This window comes from Rattus norvegicus, chromosome 3 (assembly GCF_036323735.1).
Source record: "Rattus norvegicus strain BN/NHsdMcwi chromosome 3, GRCr8, whole genome shotgun sequence".
Taxonomy (NCBI): Eukaryota; Metazoa; Chordata; class Mammalia; order Rodentia; family Muridae; genus Rattus; species Rattus norvegicus.
The window spans coordinates 71,086,346-71,113,142 of NC_086021.1; the positions used below are offsets into that span (position 1 = coordinate 71,086,346).

Sequence of the window (26,797 nt, forward strand, 5' to 3'; positions counted from 1 at the left end):
ATTTTAATTTGGAGTGGTTTAATTTTTTTAATGCTTTATATTTTAATGCCTGATTATGTGTACAGTTGGCAAAGGTTTTTCCCATTCTGAAAGCTTTATGTAACCTCGAACCCACCTCAAAAGTGAGTGTATGTTTGAAAGCGCTTGTTACTGTGCATGCTGTGTGTCTAAACAGGTGTTTTGTGTTTAACATAGAACATCCAATAACAAGTACTTTTAAATCAACCATCCTCAGATAAAACCACCCCATCAGCAAATGAGCATGTTAACCCGTCCCAGCACTGTACCAGGTATCAACAGAACCTTTGAATCTATAAGATAAAGACATAGAATACTACACGAGAATTGGCTCATTTCAATCTGCACTAGAGAGATCTCAGGGCATCTGAGACTCATTGGTATATCAAATATGGCATCTCATTTGTAAAGAGCAATTTCTGGCTATCCAATGGTTCTGTTTTGAGGTAGGAAAAACCATCGAAAACATCACTCATGTCATGGAAGAAAAGTCCTGTGGAACCAGAATATTCTTACCAGGGAAGATGGCCCTGGAGTAGATGTCTCAGAAAAAAGCAGAAGAGGTGATCGTGGTAGAGCCTTTGCAGCAGATCTTCAGAGTGAAATAAAGGTGTTGGAGGGGAAGGAAGGGAGCTTCTTGGCTTCCACCCATGTTGTTCTCAAATACATTTCAAGGCAGCATGTGTGACACACCAAATGGTAAAGAGTCTTGACTGAAAAAAAAGGGGGGGGAGGGCACAGATTGCAGTGAAAGGTCATGGTAGGGAATATGCCTCAAAGGCAACCATGATGACTGATCTCACTGTCAGTTGGACTGGATTTGGAATCACCCAGGAGACACATATCTGAGCAGTGTTTCCTGAGAGGTTTAACTGAGGAGAGAAGACCTGCTCTAAATGTGGGTAGCACTGTCTAGCAGGATTAATAGAAAGGGGAGAGAGAAAGTGAGCTACCTGCTCTCTGCTCCTTGGTCTCAGCAATCAAAGGCTGTCTCACATTCCTGCCTGTGCTTCCCTGCCGTGGTGGACTGTACCCTCTCAAACAGTGAGCCCATCTTCTTTTATGTTGCTTTCTGTGAGTTACGTCATAGAGATTGGGGAAAGCAGCCAATAGACGCAACATAGAAACCAAAGACTGGGCGATATGACCAATTGACCAAGCTCAACTAGATTGCCCTGGTCTTCATTAGAAATCATCTTGAACAGTTGCAAGGGGGTAGGGAACTTATAAGATCATGTTCATGTTATAGGTGATTATCAAAAAGAAAAATTACAGCTCTTGAACAAGATGGAAACAGATTTATAGCTACATTGGAAGGAATTTTGATTCTTAATCTTTTATTTTAAAATGATATTACTTGTAACCGAAGGGTATGAATTATACAAGATGGGGAATGTATTTCTAAGAACATTTATAGTCAGAGTAAACTCAATCTTCAGTCAGACATACCAATATTTAATTTTTTCTTAATTGTTAGGTACCAATTAATCATGTAACCCTAACAACTTTACTACGGTTGTAAATACTACCTAAACATCTCACTTCTTATTCCTTTTCAGAAAAAAAAAATCAACAACAACATTGCCTCTTCAATGTTGACTTCAAAGGTTCAAGGCTGACTTCAAATTCACTGTCTTTTTCTTTCAGTTGTAGAGTACTGAGATTACAGGCCGGTGCTCCTACACTTAGCCTTGGCCTTGGCCTCAATTTGACTTGCTTTAAGATTTTTGTGCTTCTTGTGATAGCTGCCTCCTTTTTATCTGTGTCTTGCCATTTAAGTTGTAGATTTTGTTGTGAGAACGTATCTATTTGTACAAAGTAAACATCATTGCACTGTAATGTGTAGTGAAACGTTGTGTAATATAGATAGCACAGGAAGAATGTACCAGAGTCAGCAGCTTGCTGCAGTTCACATAGGCCGGCCAGGGGTTAGCTAAAAGAGCCCTGGTGCCACTGAGGGAAGTGAAAGGGGACACTTCGTCAAGAAGCTTCACTCGGTGAAGATCGAGTGTGCTAGACGGTTTCCATTTGAATGTCTTTAGAAAATCAGATCTTTATAACCGGAAGCATGCAGATTGCTAGGGAGAGGGAATGATTAGAAATGCTAACCGCAACCAAAGCAACATCTTTGTATTGGGCACCCCAGATTAAGCAAGGTATATATTATGCCAGGCCGTGGAGAAGGCTCAGTCAGAAAGTCCTTGTGCATAAGGACCTGAGTTTACATCCGGCTCCCACAGAAGAAATAGGGAATGGAAGTAGAGACAGGGGAGTCTGTGACAAACAGAACCTGGGCACATGTTGTTCAGTCAGCATAGCCAAACGGGGAACCCCAAAAACTAAGATGGAGAATAGTAGACTAAGATAACCCAACATCACCCCCTCACTTACACACACACGTGTACATACATGCATACCTACACAGACATGTCCTGCTATGTACACTTTCTTAGAAATTCCAAGGGGGAAATATAGAGTAGATACTACTAAGGAACAGTGTGCAATAATAAGGCCTTTCTGAGATGACAGGCTCAATTCTAAAAAGTCCCAGGACATAGCTAAGTTGCTGTAGAGGATACACCACAGGACCCCTTTGCAATATACCGCAATATGCACTTATTCCTGGTCCTTTCTTCTGTGGAGATTTCCCTACAGTACGGTAAACGTCTAATTTAAATTTTTCTCTGCAGGACACCCAGAGTTGGACCATCTAAAGCTATTGTCCAGGAGTAAATACTTCTATCTAAATACGAGACTCTTTCCTATGAAGACGGGGGCATGTCTGGTGTCTCTAGAGTATTTTCACTACTTAATGGATGAATTGTCAAGTTCACCAGGCATAGTAATAGTCGTAATTAATGAAATTTAGAGTGTAATAAATTAAATCATTTAGCTACCTTCTATATTTAGAACATCCTTGATTTATTTCTTGTGAAGTTTTTGCCTTTATTACTGGGCTGCTCCTCGCAAAAAATATTTTGCTCACGTTCAGGGAAAACTTTTTTCAACATGTTTTGTATGAAGAAAACAAGAGGTGATTTCATAATAATAACAAATGAAATTTATATTTAGGGCTTACTGATGGATGAGATTAATATAGAAAAGATATATGTGTGTGTGTATATATATATATGTATATATATATATGAATGTGTGTGTGTGTGTGTATGTGTGTGTGTGTGTGTACGCGCGTGTGCATAGCCGAGTAGGTAAAAGAATGAGTGTCCCCATAAATATAGAAAGCATGCCTTTGCTCGGAGGGAGGTCTGCATGCATTCCTTTGAGAGTACAGTTTGTCTCGGTTGTGGGTTGATGAGTCCTTGCCAGCATTAATCTATGTCCTTGTCTTGCTGAGAGCATGCTGACCTGACTGATTACTTCTATCGTGCCTTCCTTCTTGGATTGTTCTGGGTAATCACTGTGCTCTCTTGTCATCCCAGCCGTGCACAGTGTGACTTCATGTCCAGTATGTGTGCTTCTCAGGGGCCTCAAAGTCACACATACTTCCAAGGACATGGCAGTTGCTGAGGAAGGTAGTCATGGCGCCCACTGAGATGCAGTCACCTCTGATCCAGGGCACATTTCCTCTGACATCAGAGATGTCACTGTGGGCTGAGGGCAAAGACAGCTTTCTCGCGTGGTTGTCTATGACCTCTGATCTGGTTACACTATGTTTGCCCAAGCTGTATCTGTAGTCACTGACCTTGAGAGATTAAGGGTTGAGCATTTAAAAAGCCTTTTATTTCGACACCATTGTTTTTCCTTCCTCTGACTTCTGCAGTCCCGGGGACGCTCTGCGTGACAGCTCAGCTCATCCTCAGCAACACTGAAGGGGGGGGATTTTGGACTCTGCCCAAATGACATCCTTGTTTGCTTCCTTGTATTCGTAGATGACCAAGAATGGCACTGTAGAATCGGAGGAAGCGAGCACACTGACCGTGGATGACATTTCCGATGACGATATCGATTTAGACAACACGGAAGTCGACGAATACTTCTTCCTGCAACCCCTGCCCACAAAAAAACGGAGAGCTCTGTTGCGAGCCTCTGGGGTGAAGAAGATCGACGTGGAAGAAAAACACGAGCTGCGGGCCATCCGCCTGTCTCGGGAGGACTGCGGCTGTGACTGCAGAGTGTTCTGTGATCCAGAAACGTGTACCTGCAGCCTGGCAGGCATTAAATGTCAGGTAAGGATTGGGAGCTCAGACACCTGAAGAAAAGCTGTCACATGCCACCCCAGAAAGAAGCAGTCATGTTGTGTATAATAATGCATTTTTTTTAACCGAAGAAGAAAAATGCTGACAAGGAAAGGCACATAATTCAAGGGGAAAGAAACCCTAATTCAAGGGCGTTCATAAAATGCTTATGCTGTGCATACTATGAATGCCAATTCAAACCGCAGCTGAGTTTATTGAAGGTGTTTCCTCCCAGATTCGGTCATCACACCAGCCTATTTTAGCCTGCTTACATGTAGTCTGGGAGAGGACACTGTCTGTTCCATTTGAGTTCATATTTTCTGGTTCCTCCATGGGGTGGACGTAACAATTCATCACCAGTGGTATTCTTACTGGAGAAGTTCCTAGCTAGAGAGACCTTTAAAAAAGCAAGTTCTATTCTACCTTGTCCGAAGTAGGCACTGTCAGGTAAACACTTTAGGCTCTGTCATTTCTGCAGTGAGCGGGTTGAGATGCTGTCAAACAGTCAGTGGAATATAAGTAGACAGATTTTTGTAAACAAGGTTTTGCCGGGGGGCACAGGCATTTTGTCTATCTGGTTGCCTGTGATGGACTTCACTCTTCCCAGTACTGAGAGGACCCCCCAAATGCTCTCCAATGTTCCCCAGATGTTTTTCAATGAAACATAACACAAAGTTACAATTTACAGCCCTGACTTGGGGCTGCTATAGTTTCCTTAACAAGAAAAGGCATCTGTCTCTGACTACTGCAACACCATTAGCTTGAGGAGGATGAAAAAGAAGCAGGGAGAAAACTTTGACAATTTGAGAGTGGCCTCATAAACAGCAAAAGTCTCTCTCATGGCGGGAAAGCTGAAACTTGAGTTTATTTAAAACACGGCGGGAAGTAGCCTTGCCTGGATGACTAAGCTTTTAAAAAGCTTCAACTTTAAAACTAATTAAAGAGAAAAGCAACAGTTTATCAGTTCCTTGACAAGGTGACTCCCTGGTCCCATCCATCTGAAGTTTAGCAGAGCCCTGCTCTTCCTTTATGCAGAAACGGTTTATATGTATTTAAAGTGAGGTGTTTGCTTAATTCCCTTCAAAGGAGAAAGGCAACTGAGAGCAAAGGGCAGTTCCTTTGGGAGCAACTGAAGAGAATGCATTTACCCTTTCCATCCGCTCTCTCCTTTCTGCTTTTTCTGTTTTGAGTCTGATGCCTCCCTGACATAATAGGCACGTACTCTACCCCCATTGAGCTAACATTTTTTAAAAATGTATCATTTTGAGAAAGGGCTTTTACTAAGTTGCCTGGGCTGGACTTCAGCTTGCAGGTCTCCTGATTCCCTGCAGTTTCATTCTTTGGCACCGGATCGTCCATTTGGAATGGGCTTCTCTTCTTAGGAGGGAAGCAGGGCAAGCAACCTGCACCCACATATCAAGGGCCCACTGAGAAGACAATAGCAATATGGAGCTGGGTGACCCTACGTAGTGTCATCCCAGACTTCCAGAGCAGTGAAGGTCGTCTGATAAAAGGCAAGAACAGAGTAGCATGCGATGATGTCATAGAAGTTGGATTAGACTAAGCTTCCGGGGGAACAGTCTGCATGTGACTTGGAAGTGGGTGGGTGAGTTGGAATGCACCAGAAGGGGACCGGGGTTGCAAGATTGGCAACGAAATCAAATGCAAAAAGGGAAGGGAAGTGGAGAGTGGCGAAATACGAAAGCCCAGCGGAGGGCGCGATCAAATTTAAATTCTCAATTACCCTCAAGCCACTGCTATTTTGAACATACATTTAGAAACCAGTTCATTGCCATAGCTTAAGTCTTCCCTTCCTCGGCTCCTTTTACTTGTGGCTTATACGCCATTTGCTGGGACATGAGTAGAACCTGAATGCATTACTTAATTCAGAGGAGTTGTTACAAAGTCCCTGATTTTATTTGGTCTGTAATGGTGCTTTGCTGCTAATCTGTGTTCTTCTTTCCAAGGTGGATCGGATGTCTTTCCCATGTGGCTGCACTAAAGAAGGCTGTAGTAACACAGCAGGTAGAATTGAATTTAATCCTATCCGCGTGCGGACTCATTTTTTGCACACAATAATGAAACTTGAACTGGAGAAGAACCGAGAGCAGCAAACCCCCACGCTGAACGGCTGCCACGGGGAGATAAGCACCCACGGCCCTTCCATGGGCCCTGTCGCTCACTCCGTAGAATATTCCATCGCAGACAATTTCGAGATTGAAAGCGAGCCCCAGGCTGCAGTGCTGCACCTGCAGGAGGAGCTGGATTGCCAAGGAGACGAGGAGGAGGAGGAGGAAGACGGAAGCAGTTTCTGCAGTGGAGCCACTGACTCGAGCACCCAAAGCCTGGCCCCCAGTGAATCAGACGAGGAAGAGGAAGAGGAGGAGGAAGAGGAGGAAGAGGAGGAGGAAGATGACGACGACGACAAGGGAGACGGCTTTGTAGAAGGGCTTGGAGCCCATACTGAAGTCGTCCCCCTTCCTTCTGTCCTTTGTTACTCCGATGGTACTGCAGTTCATGAAAGCCACACAAAAAATGCTTCATTTTACGCTAGCTCTTCAACTCTGTACTACCAAATAGACAGTCACATTCCGGGAACTCCTAGCCAGCTTTCTGACAACTATCCTGAAAGAGATACTGTCAAAAACGGTGCCCTTTCGCTGGTGCCTTACGCCATGACCCCAGAGCGCTTTGTTGACTATGCCAGGCAAGCAGAAGAGGCCTATGGAGCCTCTCACTACCCAGCTGCCAACCCGTCGGTCATTGTTTGCTGCCCCACCTCTGAAAACGATAGTGGGGTGCCCTGTAACCCCTTATATCCTGAACACAGGTCCAATCTTCCTCAAGTGGAATTTCACTCATACTTGAAAGGCCCTTCCCAGGAAGGGTTCGTCTCCACATTGAATGGCGACAGCCACATTTCAGAGCATCCTGCAGAAAATCCTTTGAGCCTTGCAGAAAAGAGCAGATTGCATGAGGAGTGCATTCAATCCCCCGTGGTGGAAACAGTCCCCGTTTAGTTGCTTAAATTATTCTATTATAGACCAAGTCTTCTATTTAAGGCACTGTATTGCCTTTGCTGGCGTTGTTTAACCCGAAGACCAAGAATATGTGGACTGTGATTAATCTTTCAGACAGTATTTCCTTCCTTCCTTTCTAGGTTCCCAACTGTGGCGTGGCACAAAATACAGTCGCTATGGGGATTTTAAACGATTTTGAACTGTTTTGATAGAAAATGCTAAATTAAAAAAAAAAAGCATATCTCACAGTTGCCTACCTGTCAAACTGTGTGAAACCTGCCAAGCTATGCAGACCATAGCTCCAAGTTTTAGATTATCGGGCCTGTGCAAGATTGTTAACTAAGACTAGAACGCAAGCAGATTTAGAGTCCTAATTTTTCGATATATCTGAAGATGATGGTGACTTTTTAAATGTAAAAGTAATTATTGTAAGAAAAAAAAAGATCGAATTGTTCCCTGTGTATTTTATTTATGGTAGTTTAGAAGTCATGCTTTGAAGAAAATGAACAGCATGTTCATTGAAGCTGAAGACGCGTTAACTAGCACCACAGAGCATGCCCACTGGATTGCATCCGGAATACACCCACATTTTTACGACCATGACTGAGCAGATTTGCAAATACTTTCTTAAGGATGAAATAGGCCTATTTTTGCTATTTGGGACAAATGAGTCTATATGTGCAGGTCCTTATGCGGTTTTTCTCTCAAGTTAAGAGTTAGGACAATCCTCTGGCGAGGGTCTGGCGAGGGTCTGGCTCGCCGCTCTCCCTCCGCTGAGATAGACAGAATTGCCTTTCTTTTTCAAACAGTGTCATCTGGTTTATTACCTTGGACAGCACCTTTAATCTCTACTCCCTCCTTCAAAGTGCACTTTAGTGCCCCTTCATGGTACCTCGTGTGGGAGGGGGGTCTCAGAACGCTTTGAAATAATTTTTTTAAATTATTAAAAAAAAGGTAACTATTGTAAGGTTCATACAATAGAGATAGAGGATTTTTCCAATGACATGAAGGAAAATGACTTGTTTTCCTTCACCACTCCTAGGACCTAACTCAATCCTAGCAGAGAGAAGGCTGGGGGTGGGGTGCGGGCACAGCTTTCAGCACCCCATCACTACCAATGCAAAAAACATGTAATGAGATGTCCACTCAGTGACTAGCAGGTTGAAGGCAGGCCTGGGCTCACATACTCATTAGGGTTCATTTTCTGGAGCGTTTTATCTGTCTTGCCTGTCGTAGCCAGCAGCACAGTCCAGAATGCGTTGCAAAGGCAGCCACCTCACGTTCTCTTCCTTAGTCAGAGAATGGATGGAAAGGAAAGAGGCCCCACCCACCTCTAGAATGCTTCTCGCCTCAGAGGACTTCGAGCAACTTCTTTCCTACCAGCCAAGCAGCTATAGAACAAGGGTTATGGTTTCCCCTAATGTAGTCATTGTGCCGAATCCATTTCCCGGTTTTGACCTTGTATTGTGACACCACTTCTCCTACTTTATGGCTATTGGAAATGTAGACACGCTCCTGCTATGTAGTAACTGCACCTCTAATTGTTAAGGCCTCCTTGATGTGGGCATTTGAATGGCTTTCAGATTTCACTTCCTTACAGCATAGTATTTTATCTGACCAAGCTTGAATGTGCTTCAGAGTCCTCTGGTGAGAAGCCTCTATTTAAACTCCAGGTGGGGAAAGTATGCTCGCTTGTGGGGTTGTTCCTGCCCTTCTCTACGCCACCTCATGATTAAATCAACACTAGTTTTTACTAACATTAAAAGCACTTTGGGTGGTGTCATGCTATCGAAAGCAGCAGTGGGGGCCAACTATTCCTTTTGGTTGATCATCGGGGCTAATCTGATGGGTGTTTACTCAGATTGCAGTAATATGTCCAGAGCCCTCTGCAGTGTTGCCTTTGTTAGTGTTCGATTTCCAGTTGCACTGCCTCCCGCCTACGCAGGGGCTCAAAGAAGAAATGACAAGAGGCTGTTGTTCCTCCATTCGAGCAGATAAAAGAATTCTGTGTTCTGTATTTGCTGGGCCATTCCAACCTCTGGAAATATCTACTGGCGAGGCACTCACTCACTGGCTATTCTTAGAATGGACTGTGTGGAGGCCCAGGGTAGTCCTGACTAGGTTCGGGTGGTTTGGTAATGACAGTCCACTCCCTGGATCCTCAGAGATGTTCCTTTCACTCCAGCTTTATAGACACAAGGTCTGAAGCATTTTTGTATCTTCTTGGGTCTCTCTTTTGCAGCTTTAGTTTTCCACCAAAGGATACTTCAGAAACAGAGCTTTCTCCCTCTCTCTATTCAATGGAGATAGAAAGTTTCACTCTGAGGATAATTGCCTTTCTAAGCATGAAAGCTGCCACTCTTAAGTTTCCACACCCCTAAGTAGACATCCCTCAAAAATCATGACAGGTGCAGGCTGCCCATTTTAACAACAATAACAAATCAAGCCCTGCATACCTTATCTTTATTAGGCACACACAAACACAGAATACACACACACACACACACACACACACACACACACACACACACACACACACACACACACACACCATGGGGCAGATGGTAGGCAGCAGCTAGGAATGAGTACTGGATAGTTAGTCCCTACAGTACAATCAGGTTCTGGTTTATCTAAAAATATAAAGAGAGGTGAATTTTGAGAGCAAATGGTTGAAAATATTGAGTTAAAGTCACAAGTAATATTAGTGAGGAATTATTTCATTGTGACTACCTTTCCCAGAAGGAACTAAATTGAGAATGCAATGATTCTTCTGGATTGTTCTTCCTGCTAATAGACCTCCTCAATAGAACTGTCCACGTGCCAGGCAGTGCCACAATGATTACTGCTTTTCAAAGGGAGAGGAGCAATTTGCTGGAACCAGGTTGAGACGCTTTAAATCTTTGTACCAAGGAACAACGATTTGACTTGAAGCTGTCGTGTTGCTTCTGTAGTATATCTAACCAAATCAGAGCCTCTCTCTGCACACAGTTCCCAAGTCAAGCACTATCAACTGCAAAGCTCAATGCTCCACACTCTTTAACAATTTGATTCCCAGCTATTCTGGCCAGACTTATTTACAAGTCAAGTAGCCTGAGCAGCCTCAATCCCCTTTAATTTTTTTTTTTAAATTTTCATCGGTAGAAAGAAATAGATAAAGAATATTTTAAGTCCCTCCCCATCTGTTGATTATCCAATATTAAAATGTATGTAAAATCTAATTGTCTCTTTTCTTTTGGTAAATTGAAGAGCAGACTTTTTGAAAGTCAGTCTTGTGATAGAATTACATTTTTCTCACCATGCCATGCCAACCACATATAAACTATCTAACATTTCTTCAAGGGAGGAAATCCTTATAATCACATGACCCAGCAGTACCACCTCCTTCTGCTCATTCCTACAAAACAGCCCGTATAGCAACTTGTCACAATTCTCAAGAAATGCTAAGGTTATATTGTAGCCAAAATTTTGAGTTAGATTTTATTATTAAACAAGATATACCATAATTTATTTCACAATAGATACCTCACTTTTTTTTTATTGCTGCCTTGTACAAGCTCTTAATAACTTAGCATTGATCTTCAGAATGTGTTAGATATCCACTTTTTTCTTTTAACAAATATTTATTGAACACCTCCTATATTATAACAACTGTCCTGGTAGCAAAAAGAGCAGGCAACTCCCATATTTCGAAGAGTGAGGACAAGGGTGGATGATGTGAGATGGTCAAGCCTCTTCAGCTCCTTCTCCATTAGAATCCTCCCCGTCCTGATGGAAACGCTGTCACCAATTCTTCTCTATTCTGTACAACCTGCGTCTGTACAGTGCTGATTTTCCCTAAATTGATGGAACTTACTACATCTTCCTGGAGCTTAGGAAATAAGTCTGGATTCAGGGAAAAGAGATTCAGAGAACTGTTCCTTGGATGCAGTGCTATCTAAGAAAATGTCAAATTCATGCCAGTAAAACTCCTACCAGTTTCGGGGAGGAGGGTTGATTAATTCAGAACCCAAAAGAGCTTTAGAAACAGTAAGGGAGGGACATGACCTTCTTCTTCTCTTTATAAACAGCTATTAAGGTGGCAAAACTCTGCACAGAGGCATTGACTGAAAGAAGATAGGAAAGGAGAGAGGTTATTAGTGACCCCTTTCTTTAGCTGAAGTTACAGTCTGCTGACAGTTAACAGTCATTGTCATTGACATAGGAAATGCCAAGTGTAAATGGAAGGCACCTTTATGCTTGCAAGGTCAAAATGACTGTACTTTGAGATTGTAACTATTGTGTCCTTACCACGACCAGCACCTCGAGTGCAAGGCTCTTGTACTTTTGCTACTAATAGGAAATGAAGTTTCTTGTTACATCACTTCCCAAGAATTAAGAGCTCATGCTGGAGTCACTTCAACGTCACAGCTTTGCACCCACAGTTCAGTTCATCAGATACTTTCTGTATCATGATAGAACTTAATTGACTGAAGAACCGCAGTTGGAAAACTCACTAAAATGGTGAAAGGAACAGGATAAGGGTTCAGATGGAATAAAAGTTTGGAAGTGATAATGTCTATGAGCTATTACTATATCTTAACAGAGGTGGGCTGGGGGTTAGTGCACTGGACTTCATAAATGACAGGCACCCCAAAAGAAAGGTCAGTTCCGGTATGGCTGCCATGGAGCCCAGCTGACATTTCTATCTGCTGGCCAACATACAAAGCAGGTATAGTAGAACACAGACCTCCAGCAATCTGAAGAAAGTCTTCAACAAGCATGCACATGCGCACGCATGCTCGCGTACACACACACACACACACACACACACACACACACACACACACACACACCACTTAATGCTTAATGACTAAGCAACTAACATTGACAAAAAGCAAGGAATTTGGAAAAATGTTTCTTTCTTTAACAAATGTGATTCTAAAACAGTCACGTGTTAGTAGCTCCTCCCATGAATCCTTAATGCAGAACAAGAGACATTGTTTCTAAACAGCACAGCATCTTCCTCTTTTGTCGCCTGTCAGAAACGAAATCCTAGAAGCTGAGTATTACCTGGGTTTTCTCTAGTACACGGTAGCAGCGTTAATCTAACTGTATGACATCTTGGCAGCCTTGGGATTTCCATTCTGAGTGCTAAATCAGAAGAAGGGGATTTGGGAGAGTAGGAATGAACTCCAGAGTCTAAACCATATGCCTTTTCAGTTCATTGATTATGGGTAGGGTTTTTTTTTTTTTTTTGATGCCTTTAATATAGAAGCTGAAAGTTTAGTGCCTGCAGATATTTCTTATGTATGGGAAAAGAAATCACTCCAAAGATTAATGTCCTGTGGGTTACTGTTTTCTTTCCTTTCGATTAGCTTTTCACTATATGGGACCATTGCTCTGTATCTGACCCTTCGTGTTTGCTTACATTTCAAGAAAAGACAATTCTATTGGTATTTTATTTCATCTTTCACACAAGCAACCGACCTTGTAAAGGGGGGAATGATCCATGTTATTCTAGACAGCATTTGTACTTGGCAGATTTGCTGCAATTCCATTCCTCTGTCTATCTCATTAGCATACTGATAGTCCAGTCAGTTCAAATTATAAACTTTGTCACATGTGCAAGGCCATCTAAGTATCTTTAAAGATTACTATTATTATTATATTATATTATTATATTGATTAGAAAGAGCTAGGAGGAGATAAACGGAGTCAAATCAGCCTTGCTTTTGTCAAAACTGATTCACATTGCTTTCCTGATTCTCAGTTGTAACTTTAAAATATGTCTATAGTTAAATGTCTTATTTCTTCTTTTTAACTCTTTCCAACCTTTTTATCTGTCTTGGAATAAACCTAAAAGTTATTTATTAATGAGTACTTGGACGAAAACTGAACTTGAGAAAGTCTCTTTAAAATTTATCTAGAACATGCTGTCTGGACTATGTCCTACTGCACACAAAGTAAGACTGTTCACTCTCTTGTCTGGGTCATGTGAACTGGGATAGTTTGATTGTTAATTCTGTGTTATAGAAATATCAAAAGGCAATTTGTAGCACACTTAATCCAATATTTCTTTGCCCTCTTTTCCTGTTGGTCATTAATCTTTCTCCCTTCTCTTAGAAATGCCATCAATATTAAAAGCTAATTCAAAGAACTATGTGAATTATAAAAGTTTATTTAAATATGAAGAAAAGAAAGTGCTATTTTACATCTAAATTCTCCTAAAGAGGGGGAAAAATAGCTAAAGTTAGGGAATAAATTGTTGCCTGTTTAAAAATCAAGTATGTATACTTGAGTGATACAATTGGACCCAAATGATATCTGGATTTGATAGCTTTTTAAATTTTTATAACAACCAGTGTCATTTTTTAAAATTGCAATTAATCACAGTCCACTGCCAGACTACGTCATGTCCAACAGGTAACTTGGAACAGCTTAATCTTCTTGAAGATATTCACAGAGGCCAACTAAACATGAATAATGGAAGGCTTCAGAGTCTTCTTTATTCTTCAGATTGTATAGGCCTGAGCCTAAGAGAGAGCTCCAGAAGTCACATGGTTCATTCATTGACCTCTGGGGAGGACCGCCACTCAGGCATATCCAACAACACAGATACCCACTTATTCCTGACACCTCTAGGGAAGATGGTTTCCTTGGCAACAGAATCCAGCTCTTTCAGGTTTGCTCTCAATATGAACATATTTTGGCCAGTCTTTGTGGACGAGGCACCTGGCAACAGTCGTGGTAATTTGGGCAATTGTGCTGGAAGACAGTAGAGGTTGAGTCCCCCTTCATTTGACGATTGTTACCTAAGGCAAATTCTCTAAGTGTCTTAAGAACGCAGATTTGAAAAGAAAATGTAGGTACTCGGATACTTAGCAATGTAACCTGCTTTGGGAAAATAAACTATTAGGCAATTTTTATTCATTTACCTTTTATACATTACTGTTATGTTAGGGGGAGTAATTAATTTATATCCCAGTCACCAATGTCATGACTAGAGTCAAGCGACTTGACTTTCAAACCCTTCAATTCTCTGAGAAGTTACAATTTTAAAAGGAAAAGACCCTTTTTCTATGTGCTTACTTGTGAACAAGTACCTTCTTGGTGACCTTCTGTTAGTGTAAGCAACAAATGAAAATCTAGACTTCTCCTGGAAAAGATGAGACTGTCAGAAGAATCTGCTATGGAGTAAAATGACTCCAAAGATTCACTCAGCCACCATTTGATCCTGTGTATGAGGGTATTGTGGAAACAATGGCTGCTTACGTTCTCATGAATCAGTGATTTTTTTTTTTAAGTGATTTAAAAATTTGTCATCTTGACAAGGCCGGAAAACTAAAGGAGGTCTAGAAAGGGGTGATATTTGTTTTCTTTTTTCCCCCTTTCTTTTCCCTTGATGAAATCACTTGGCCCAGACACTCCCTGCAGCTTTCAGAGAGTTTTCTGTTTGCCAAAACATAGAGGCAGCACTAACAGGAGCTGAGGACCACCCTGGAAGTCAGTGTTTCTTCTCTCGTGGATCTTGCCCAATCTCAATATGGCTGCCTTTGCCCACCAGGGTGCTTGAGTGAAATGACAGCCACATGAACGTACTTTGTCCTCATGAGTAACATTACACGGAAGTGACCCAGTGACACTTTTAGTTTAAAAAAAAGAAAAGAAAAAGTTGCTATAGAATGCTAATGTGATGAATGGTGACTTGAATTTGGCTTATGTTTTAATTGACTCTAGGCACCTCAACAGAAAGAAGTCTGAGGCATAGTTTGTGAAACATGTTTCAAAAGTGTTTGATGATGTATAAGTGCTAGACAATACAGTACAGAAATAGTAAAAGGAAAACCTGAGCCTGTAGATTACAACTCGGTTCCTAAGAAATCAGCCTTTGTTGCGTCTTAGTAATGTTCCTCTGCCTTCTCCTTAGTTTATCTCATTTTGGTGTAATCGCCTCTTAAGATAAAGCTATGGATACATATGTACTGGTTATTGCCTCTTAGTGCAGAAAAGGCACTTTGTCCTTTCGGTGTGTTTCCCTCAGTGTCTGTCACAGGGTATATAAATTTGATAGGAAAGGTCATTTGGCATTGGTCAACAAAATATTTTTCACATTTAAAATCCATGTATCCAGTTGGTTTCATAGGTAAGAGTCACCGTTTTCAGTGTCTTTGTCTTAAATCACAGTCTTAGACATCAACCATGTCTCCACTTGCAAGCTGCCATGGGAACTTGGTACATTTGAAAACCCTTGTAAGATGTAGTGAGCTGGCAAATCACGTGACACCCCCGTCCCCCAGGACTCATGCGTCCTTCTGTCTTTGTGCATTAGGAATGTTCCTTCAACAAGGGCAATCTTCTGAGGGTAATTGTTTTAAGTGTTTGCTTTTTGGCCTGTTGGAAGCTGGCAGGGGGGAAAAATGCATCCCTAAAAACTCAGAAAATCCACAGTATGGTAAAGTACATTTTAACATTGATTGTTTGTATCTTTCAACTGATTTGTAGCATTACCTTTACCCAATAGGTTTTCAATCGATACTTCGTTACCGTTACATGCACTCTGATGACTTGTAAAACTGGAAGGGAAGAAAATCAAACCACAATCCATACACTCATTTTATACCGTGAGGTCATGTTGTCTGTCACAGTTGCTAGACGGATTTCTCTTGTGTACAAGTTATGACATCAAAGATGCCAAAGGGGCTATGAAATAAGCTACAATGGTAGTCAACAGAATTTAACCTGGACCTTACGTTGTAATTATTTATTCATATTAGCTGTAGTCTTCTGTATTTATATTTTCAGTATTTATTACAAATGACATGGAGATTCCTGTATTTATTGTGGCTTTCTGTTGCAGTGTGTGTATGTATGTATATATATACATATACATATATATATATTACAAATAAGCATTTTTAAGTCTGATCTTTAAGTTCCTCTTATTAGTGGCACTTGTATTGTGCTGTACTTTTTATTATATATTGTACAATAGCTTGTCCATTTGTTTGCAACAGAGTAAAACTGGTTTCTAAGTTGTAGCCATTGTTGTGTTTTTATTGTTATCTGTGTAAAACTGATGTTCTTATGTCCTGAGCTTTGGTGCCTTCTGCCCTCCTTCACACTCTTAGGCCTTCTAGAATACCTTCTTAAGGCACTAGGCAGATTGCTTTGTTGGTAAAATACAGGTCCTACGAGCAAAGGGTCCTGAGTTCTGTCCCCAGAATCCACATAAAGGAGGCAGGAGTGGTCCACACACTGGTAGTTTCGGCTCTGCAAAAGCAGAGAGAAGCAGAGCTCTGGAGGCCACTGTCAGCCAAGCTGAGGTAATGGTTCTGGACTATCGAGAGGTCATTTCATTTAGTGAGTAAATGTAAACAAGGGAGTGGTTCCCGAAGAACCAAAATGAAGGCTGTCTTCTGTCCCACGCACGAGCACATGCACGAGCACATGCACGTTCTCACACGCGTGTGCTCCCACCTCCTTCCAGTGTCGCAGATAGCATTCTTAAAGAGCTCTATGAGCAGGCAATTTCTACCAAAAGGCTCATTGCATTATCGTTTAAAAGACATGTTAGCTTATTATGATTGATCCCGAAGTGTAGACGGTTACCTCACTTTTATTTCACGGTTTCTCAACCCATTCATCAAGTAATGATGTGTAAACAAACAGGAAGACCGAAGGGAACTCAATGTAGATGAAGTTTCCGAGGGTGTTTTTAGGAAAAAAAAATGAACAAAATGCACTGTCTTTTCATTTCATTGTGTAATTTTTAAAATTTTTATTTTTGCTTTGCTTAAAGCCAAAATGAAATGGTTGTGATATGATGTTGAAAATATGCACACACCAAGGTTTTTATAGATACCTATCTGGTGGAAGCTGTTAGCTCAAGATAAAGCAATTTTAGAGAAACAGAGCAAAGAAAGGCTTCATTCTCAAACTCCAGGACATTGCCTTCAATCAGGTTTCTTAATCTGAACACCAGCTCTATAGTTTTGAGAGTTAACTGATATGCACTTGTTTGATGATACTATAACTCCGGTTTGATCATGCTATTTAAATATCTTCCATTCTTCCTGACAATAAAATTAATTTGATCTAGATGACCTGAAGTCTAGATATGACTAATTCTTCCCAACTGGTTTGTCCACCAGACTGTCTGTTTGCCTCTTTTGCACACCCTGACCCACAAAATAGAGTGCTTCAGTATCTCACGTTACCCAGAATTCCCCTGTATCTGATCAATCACCCCTTGTGTCCAGCACGTCACTTTCACACTCCCACAGACAGCAAAATTCAAACGACCATCTATTTATTAAACAAACAAACAAACAAAAGACCAATCAAACTTTGGGAAGAACAGGGTTTTTTGTTTGGTTTGTTTTGTTTTTAAATTCTGTGTTTGTCTCTTCTGTATGAGGTGCAGGACTCTGTTAGGAACAGATCATTGCAGATGTTGGCTCACTGGCTAAACACTTGCCCTCCAAGCTTGGAGACCTGAATGTGGAAAAAGAGAAAAGACCCCACGTGTCTCAAACAAGGTGCAGGTGAGAGCAGACATGGAAGGCTTTCCTCTGATCAAATGCACACCACATAGTACGAGCAGTACCTGGATGGGGAGCCAGGGCTGAGGGGGCAAGTATTTGAAACTGAGGTTTACTGCAGGATTTTTGTTAGATATCAAAAAGGAGGAAGTACCCCCAGTAAAAAGGGAGATGACGGCTTTCAATGTGAGCCCAACAAATTCCAGCCAGGTAAACATGGTGTGTGTGTGTGTGTGTGTGTGTGTGTGTGTGTGTGTGTGTGTGTGTTGGGAGGTGGGTGCATTAGGGGAAATATTTCTCTTTGGAGTTCTCCCTTGGTATCCTGAAATGGCTAGGCCTTTTTTCTTTCTTTCTTTCTTTTTTTTTTTTTCAGAGCTGGGGACCGAACCCAGGGCCTTGCGCTTGCTAAGCAAGCGCTCTACCACTGAGCTAAATCCCCAACCCCATGGCTAGGCCTTTTTAGCCATCTCACAACTGGCCACTGAATGTCACACTACTGAAAGAAAGGCACTCTGGCACTCCGCTGTGGAAGGCAAACCTGCAGCAAGCAGAGAGGTAAAGCGTCTGTGAACAGCAGCCTCTGAGGCTGGGACAGAGCTGTCCTTGTAGGGGACTCTTAAACTGTACCCCAGCCTTGTGTCTTGCCATCTCTTCCCCAGATCTTACATCTGGAGGAACAACACCCCCAGGATTCTACAAGTCTCTTTTCCTGAGGGACACTTAGAAGATCAGGGTTCACATAAACCACAGCCCTTGCTACTCTGGTTGTTCCTACTCCATAACTGATATTCATCCACATCTCTCTTTCATTGTTAATTCCCACTCCCGTCTTAAGCATCCACTTCTCAAAGCCCTAATGATGGCTTACAGGTGACATAGTCCAGGCCCAAGCATCATCTGTGTGAACTGCTTTCCTGTTCCCGTGTATAACAGCAGGTCAAGTACCCCGACCAAAATAGTAACTGTCCACATTATCTAAAATGTTTAGATCTACACAGCCTTGTATAAGCCACTTGGTGCCTGGTAAAAAGTGTACCCTTAAAGAAATGGGCCCATTAGTCTTACAGAGCTTGCTAAGTTGTCATAGAAGAACACATTTGCTTCCCAGTGAGTTCTGTTAAGGAAAGCAGTCTGGCTTCCATTTGGGGTTCTGCACAGAGTTCTTCATGAGACGCATGACTGCCCCTCAGTGTCTGTAGGAGAGCTCTTCCAGGATCCCCATAGATTTAAAAGCATTATGATGCTCAAGTTTCTTACACGTAATAAAGGAGTAATATTGCATGTAACCCGTGTGCATGTTCCCATGGGTCATACAGCATCCCCAGATTACTTTTAATACCCAATACAATATAAATATTGTGCATATGGTAGCATGATATTGCTTAAGAAACAATAACCAAAACTCTAGATTTTGGTGACAGATAATCATTTTTTTTTCAAATATTTCCCGTCCATCCTTGGTTGGCTGCATGGATGTAACTGAGCAGGTACAGAAGGCTGGCTACATCACCATACAAAGGTGCACATAGTACACCTGGAGCATAAATACTACTTCATTCTTGCAGAGAGTTGCTGCCAAATTTGCTTCTCAACTGCACTGTCAGTAGGCCCGTCTAAGTTCAATAAGCTCATTCTGTCCTGATCTGAGGCTCTGTGGGCTTCCCGATCAGAAGATCAAATACAGAGCAAGGTTTTGAGTTCCCACAGGTAAGAAAAGCAAATTCATACTTAGCCTTTTTTCCCCATTATTTAAAAACAAATCCCAAATAGTTTTGATCCTTCTGGGCTAGAAAGGGCCCCGGTGATCCATTGGCCACTGAGTCTCTCATTAGACTTCAGGAAAACAGTAGCATCCCAAGAGCTCAGGATGGACCTCTGTCCCCGAAATCTGTACAATTGGCAGCCGCTGGAGTTTATCCTCCCTGGTGAGAGTAGGTCATACTCACAGGCCAGGCATTGTCTCCCTATCTCCCTGACACCCAATCCTGAAGCCTGCCATGACAGCACTGGAGAAGCCTAGGATCAAGGCCAGCTGCTGTCAGCTAGCCAGGAGAATCAGTCCATATCAGTGCTATCCAAAAGAGATGCAATGTGAGCCACTAGGATGAGCTGCATGCTATTGTAAACTTTCTCAGAGACACATTTTAAAAGGAAATCAATGTTGATAACATTTTATCTAAACTAATATGTATTTTAAATGCGTGATCAATATGCAACTACTAGGAACGTTTCACGCCCATGTAACTATTTGGAATCAAGTGCGTATTTGATACTTTGATATATCGGCCTGGAGTCATCACACGTGGCTAGTGGATGCTCTATTGGACGCCACAGACCGAGGGAGTGATTCATCTACTATGGAGTGTGCACTCTGGTAGTAGTTTGACATATGATGTAAATGTATTTACTCTTCATGGCCACTCAGCCATGCCCATCCACACACTAGTTTAAAGACATCCTTGCCCTGGTCTTCTAGTATCCTTTTGGTCTCTGCCTAGTCAGGCACATTATTCAACTACCTCAACCCAAGTTCATACATGAGGACTCACTTCTTCAACACCAGCAGCATCCGAGTGCACCCCCAAAGCTGTGTGCTAGGGGTTTTCCTTGCCATTGTTTTCAAAGCTACTCCTGGGTAAGGCTGGAATGTAACTTCCATGCATTTCTTGGCTAGTTTAAGAGCACTTTGTAAGCCAGCCCATCCACGAGTTACAGTCAAATGCTTATTCTCCTCCACCAATTGGCCATTCAAGATGTACTGTGATGAATGAGCTGGGAAAGAGGGCCTGGAAAGAGTGGCGAATGCACAGAGCACAAGTCTCCTGATGGAGCATCCATGTGCCTTACAGTTCATGCTGGAGCCTCCTGGTTTGGCTTGTAGGAGCATCTGACAATAGAAGGCCATCAGTTCTGCATTTTCTTCATAATGAAAGTGTTTCTGGTGTGTAAGTGTGCACATATGTGGTATGCCATGTCATCACAGATGTTGCAGTCAGGGATAACATGGTGAGATGCTTCTCTCCGTCTAGCTTGTGAGACCCAGGGATTGGACTCAGGTTGTTGGGCTTGATCGGGAGTCCCTTTACGTGCTGAGCCAGCTCTGTTTTCTCCTTTGACTCTGTCATAAGACGTGGTTTCACAGGCACATTCTCCCATTTAGTCTCCACGATGCTCTGGTAACTTGTCAAGAGGTGTTTTTCAAAAGATACATATCCATATCTTACCTTCCCCATTGCTGTAGCAAAGATACTTTGCAAAAGCAAATTGTGGGAAGAAGGACTTCCTTTAGCTTAAAAACATAACATAATCCACCATGGCAGGGAAGCCTGGTGGCAGGAGTATAAGAGGGCTGATCACATTGTACCTGAAGCGAGGAAGCAAGGAAAATGGAATAATATTGAATAGTGCCTCCCCTACCTACTGGGTTTGTCTATCAAAGTTAACCAAATCTAGAAACTCCTCATACACACGCCAAGAGGTTTGTCTCCATGGTGATTCCAGTTCCCAGGAGTTGGCGACCAAGACTGAGCATCACCTTGTTGCTACAACTGGTACCACCTTGATCTCAGGTACTTGGTCATGGTCCTCTCATTAGCATTTGCAATACTTGATCACAAGATCTTCACCCATCCTCACTGAATATAACATGTGCTGGTCCCAACCTCGGAGCTGGCAACATTATACTAAGTACCAGCAAGAAACCTTTCCTATTTTCTGTTCTATGTGATGCTGTCACCCTTCACAGTGACTGGTCAGAGCAGTGTTCCTGGATGTGGAACATGTTGCATAGAAAACTTAAAGAGGCTCCCCCAGTCCTGTGTTTCCTGTGAATGGTGGGAGATGTGGTATGATCCTCCCATCTCACAGGAATCCCATAGATTATACTGCTGTGACAGTCCAAAATAGAAGACTTTATTTCCTTTCTTCGATATTGCATGTGTTTTACTCCCATAATGACAACTTATTGTTCCTCTGATCTGATGAACATGATACCATGAAGGATGGTATCCTGTGGAATATAAGGAGAATTTAGATCTCTTTCTATCACTTCCTCTCAGAATAAGAACCAGATGAGTGTTATTCGTTCCACAGTCTTGCAAACAATTCCGGTCCTCTTCTCCTAATTGGAACAGAAAGGGACACATTTCTTAAACAGTGGCCTTATCCAGATACCTGAAGTTGCTTAACTTGTTTTAGCAAGTATACCCCATTGGGCACAGCACCAGTCGATGGGACTGACATGGCTGAATTCACAACACACCATCTCCCTTCTTCTGGACGTAGTAGTGCATGCTTATATCCCGCACTCAGCAGACAGACACAAGAAAATCACACATTCGAGCTCAGCCTGGACTCCACAGTGAGACCTTGTCTTATTAAGTTTAGTTGTGGGGGGGCAGTGAGAAAAATAAAACCAAAATCACTCCATTCCCTTTTGCAAGTTGTTCTCTACAAGGAGTGAAGATGACTTGGTGAGGATGGCGACTGCCGCAACTTTTACATCCTTAAGGATACTCTCAACTACTTTAGGGTGCAAACTTGACTTGAACTCACAAACTTGAGTGGGGTAGGTATGGCAGAAATGGCTTCCATTTGCCTTCTCCTCCCATTATGGTCCTTATCTCATATACAAAATGTTTCTCATATACAAAATTCATCCTGCAGATGAATGGACTAGACTAACCTCAAACATTTAACCAAGGAAGCATCCACTGTGGAGGTCCAAAGACCCGAAGGACTTCTGGTCAACTAGACCTTAAGCAAGACTCAGTTTATCACCTGGTCTCACATGTCCCATTACTAATGGAATGACCACAGTGATGATTCAATGTGAGTCAATGTCAATGGTCCAGTGTCAATCAAGTTTTTAAATATTTGAGTGTTCCTCCTTTCCCTGCCTCCTTGTCAAGCAAACAGATGGTTGTAGGTTCCTTTCAGAAAGGACGGAGGTCATTATCACAATGTGCACTCCCATGCTGGATGGGAGATGACCTTTGGTACTCGGGAGCTGGACTCTCTTTTGGCCAGTGAGTTCTGAGTATGAAAACTAACTCGTATCTAGAGAAAAGTTGGAAAAGTTTACAATGCCTTATTAGGATGGTCACCTGGGCTAATAGTTCTTGGTTATTTATTCTAACTTCTTATATTGGGCTTAATTGAGAAATAAATATCCTTTTATACATATACACGCATGTGCATGCACGTACACACACACACACACACACACACACACACACACACAGAGAGAGAGAGAGAGAGAGAGAGAGAGAGAGAGAGAGAGATTGTCCCTATTGATATCTGGTTCTATTAACCACCTTCGAATGCTATCTCATTGTCCCTCCGATTCATTCCCATGATTGCTGTCACCTGACTTTAGCCAGTGAGTGCCACCACCACCGGTCCTCTATTGAGGTCCTGTCATCCCCATTTGGTGTCAGTACTTCAAAAACCATTGTAATGATGTCCCCAGTCTGAGCCAGGGAGCAATCGATGCAGCTACAAAAGCTACCTCACCAACTGTGTTTAGGGACAAACCCCCACAGTAAGTGTTGCATGGCAATATCTGGAGATGCGGAAGTGGAGTTTGACATATGAGGTATTTATTTGATTTCAATACCTGTATAAGAGGTTGAGTCACCTCTTGAAGTTCTTAGTCTTATTAATAAAAGAATTTGAGAACAGATTCAAACAGAAGCTTGACAAGTTCAACAGCATTAAAACAAAACAAAACAAAACAAAACAAAAACCTCAAGGGCAGCTACCTGGGGAGGGAGAAGAGAAAGAAGATAAGGGAGAAAACAAAACAAACCAACCAACCAACCAAACAAACAAACAAACAAAACAAAAAAACCAAAACACTCCTAGTGGAGCCAGCTTAGAGGTCAACCACACGGAGGAGCTGCAAGCAAACGTCAGGGAAAGAAGCTTTAGAAAAAGAGAGAATGCAATGCCAAAGTACTAGAGAAAGCTCACCTAGGCTGTGGCCAGCATAAGAAAGAAAAAGCAAAGAACACAAAAGCAGCAGCAGACCCAGAAGACCACCATGATGGTTGTAGGAGCTTCTGTAAAGGCTGGAATCCGGGGAAGGAAAAGTACTTTACCTCAGTAGAGAGGTGAGTGTCCTGCTATCACTTTATCTTGGCTTGAGATGAACCTGCGATTCTGTGGGCTGTTCCCGTGTTCAGGTGACTGACCTGCCCAACTGTAATGCTCATCTGCCCAGGCCAGAGATCCAGTTCTCTTCACCAGAAGGAAATGGTTTCCCCCAACAGCAGCTGTCACTGCTGTGACACAAATTGGAGAGGTATAACCGGGACTTACAGATACTCAGCTGACCCCTCCGAGAGGTCCAACACACATGAGAGTTGTTCCTCAGCCAGCGGAAGCTACACATCACCTGCCATGGTGTATCACCGCATGTGCCGTATCTGCACTGGAGCCTGAGAGGGTTGTGTTTGTGAGCAGGGCATGTCCTTAGAGCTGAGACCATTTCTGAGGGATAACAAGTCAATCCTGAGAGAAATATTCCTGACGTATCTCTGGGTGCTCTAGCCTGTTCGTCATTTAAAAGAAGGAATAAAGATGTGTGGTTTCTTTTTTTTTCAATCTAAAAAAATCTAGTGTTAAAGGGAAGAGAAGGGTAGAGACTTTGAACTCAGGTTTGAAAAAAGAATAAATGTGTTATTTACTGGTATGAGGTTGACCCTTCATGGTACTCAGACCCCCACATGCAATAGACACGGGTTCTAATTGGTGCAATTTAAATGGAAACTCACTTACTAGAGTATGTAGTAGAGTATGTGAGTAACACTAGTAAAAACCACAGTAAAAGAGGCCTAGTTAAAGGAACTGACTGTAGTATTGGATCGTTCAGGTACCTAAAGGGCTAAGAAAATATTCCCTTTGGAATCAAAGGATGAAAGTCTTGGAGGAAAGGCATGGCGGTGATATCAGAAGGACAATTTTAATAATTAAAACCAAACAAAAAAGCAATGCAGATATAAAGTTGGGTACAGGCAGCAAGAAGCATTTCTGATCAAAGCAGCCATTCCAGGCAACACGAGAGGTCTCCAATTATTAGATGTAAGACCACGAGAGGGAGATAAGAAAGAAGGATTATGAAGTGGGTGACCGGTCATCAATGTCCTTTCAAGCCATAATAGCACTTAACTATCATATGGCAAAGTCGTGAGAAGCTTGGCATTTTAAGACGGTGAAGTGGTTAGAGGGAAGATATAAGACAGGAAGTGGTTGGGAATAGCCAAGGTGTCTGTCTGGCTACCTCTGTCTACAGTACATGGCTTTGCACCTGCAGTCAGATGCCCTGAGTCCAAGACAAATGAATAAAAGCCCAGCAACGGCTGGGGGAATACAATGGGTTCAACTGAAGAGCCGAGTCAAGGATAACAGAAGGATTTTTTTTTTCATTTGCTCCCTCCTTCCTCAGTGGTGTGATAGCTGTGGACTAGAAACACTGAGGAAGGAGTGACTGAAGGCTGGAGGAAAGGACAGCAAGAAAGAAGGAATTTGAAAACCTCACTAATCACCTTCCTCAATGAGGCGCTGTGTGTTGAGATTTCAACACGAGGCCTCCCTTCCTGTGCTTGGCAGAAACCTCTTCTGTGCACACGGGGTCACCACTAACCTGCTAGTCTGAAGCAGCCTCTGCTTCCTTGTCAAGTTCTCTCTGATAGAGCAAAGCACTAAGCCAATTACTGAGATCATTCAGATGAAAATTTTACTTTTGCCTGAATTAGCCAGAGAATCGAGGCGTAAATGGACCTTTTCACTTGACTGATTGGGATAATTGCTTCGCTTTGCTAAGGGAGACCTATCTTTGGAAGTCTGTGTTTGGCCACCAAAACATGTTTGTAATATCCATTATCGACGTTTCTCGAAACAACCATGCGTGGCTAGTTGCCATACTCAAACGCTTGTCTGCAGGCTTTTGAGGTTGCTGAAACAATGGGGGAGGGGGGTAGACGGCATCTCTGAGAAGCTCAGTTGCTTGGATTGTTTCCTTTTCGGCCATCTCTAAAACGCTGAGGAGACTAAATAACATCCAGGGAAGTCGGGGTTGGGGGTTGGGGGTTGGGGGTTGGGGGTCGGAGGTCAGAGGTCGGGGGATGGTGGTGGTGTGGTTGCGCAAGTCAGTTCAGTGGAACACACACACACACACACACACACACACACACACACACACACACACGGATTACCTCCAGGTGCACAGGAACAAATGGCTGTTCCTGAAAGGACTGGGTGGGAGGACTTGAAAGAAACATGTAATTTACATTTAATATTGGAGGAGTGAGAGGAGTTCATAAAGAAACCTGAGCAGGAGCAGACAATTAGAACAGCAGTGGGACTGACAGCCAAGCCTTTGGCCTGCGTCCTAGGAAATAGAAGCTTTTGCTTAACAGCGTGGAGCACGGGAAAGAAGCAATCAGAAGCTCAGTCTTGAGCTCTGCGGCAGCCTTTCCTGCTGTGGCTGTGATGTGAGCCTATAGGGTACAGCGCGGTCGGCAGTGGCCTAGAAAAGCAACTGAACAAGGTGGACACCAGAAAAGCCGCGTAGACATCAGATCACTGTAATCACTTTGTGATGGCGCCCCTTACTGGTCAACAGGCGGAACACCATAGGTCCACATCCTGAATGGAATGAAAGGTTTTCACTCAGGTGATCCCCGGTGCTTCTAAGTCTCTGCGTGTAAAAAAAAAAATTATTGTGTTCTGAATAGTGAAATTAAGGAAAGAAGACAATAGCTGGGGCTTCTGTAAAATCTATCTGCTTTATTCTTTGAATTGTGCGTTTAAGAGTCAAATGCTAAGTTTTATTATTATAAAGTGACTGCTCTAAATGTTTTAATGTTTTATCGAGTGGATTTTCAAACCGCGAGAAGACATATACAAACCACAGAACTGACCTTTCTCAGGTAACCCCCGGCCCCCAGACTATAAGGAAGTTGGCATTAAAATAACCACTTTCTTTTGTTCGTTGGTACTGTTTTATTGTTTGAGATATTGCTTTAATTATGACAAATAT

General features: G+C 42.4%; 1 protein-coding gene and 1 long non-coding RNA gene across 6 annotated transcripts in view; one reads left to right on the forward strand and one right to left on the reverse strand.

Moving 5' to 3' along the window:
• Csrnp3 (cysteine and serine rich nuclear protein 3) overlaps positions 1 to 16,251 on the forward strand; it is a 196,010-nt gene extending 179,759 nt beyond the window's left edge. For 4 of the 5 annotated variants that reach the window (XM_039104838.2, XM_039104839.2, XM_039104840.2 and 1 more), the window contains 2 exons: positions 3,909 to 4,205; positions 6,182 to 16,251. In XM_039104838.2, coding sequence (XP_038960766.1) covers positions 3,909 to 4,205; positions 6,182 to 7,234 — 1,350 coding nt within the window. In that variant the 3' untranslated portion in view covers positions 7,235 to 16,251. The remainder of the gene's footprint in view (positions 1 to 3,908; positions 4,206 to 6,181) is intronic. The other variant, NM_001271225.1, reaches the window with a different exon arrangement.
• The window catches only part of LOC134486371 (uncharacterized), a 47,393-nt gene continuing 29,453 nt past the window's right edge, over positions 8,858 to 26,797 (reverse strand). Inside the window, exon 2 of the long non-coding RNA XR_010065203.1 lies at positions 8,858 to 21,874. This is a non-coding gene — a long non-coding RNA (uncharacterized LOC134486371). The remainder of the gene's footprint in view (positions 21,875 to 26,797) is intronic.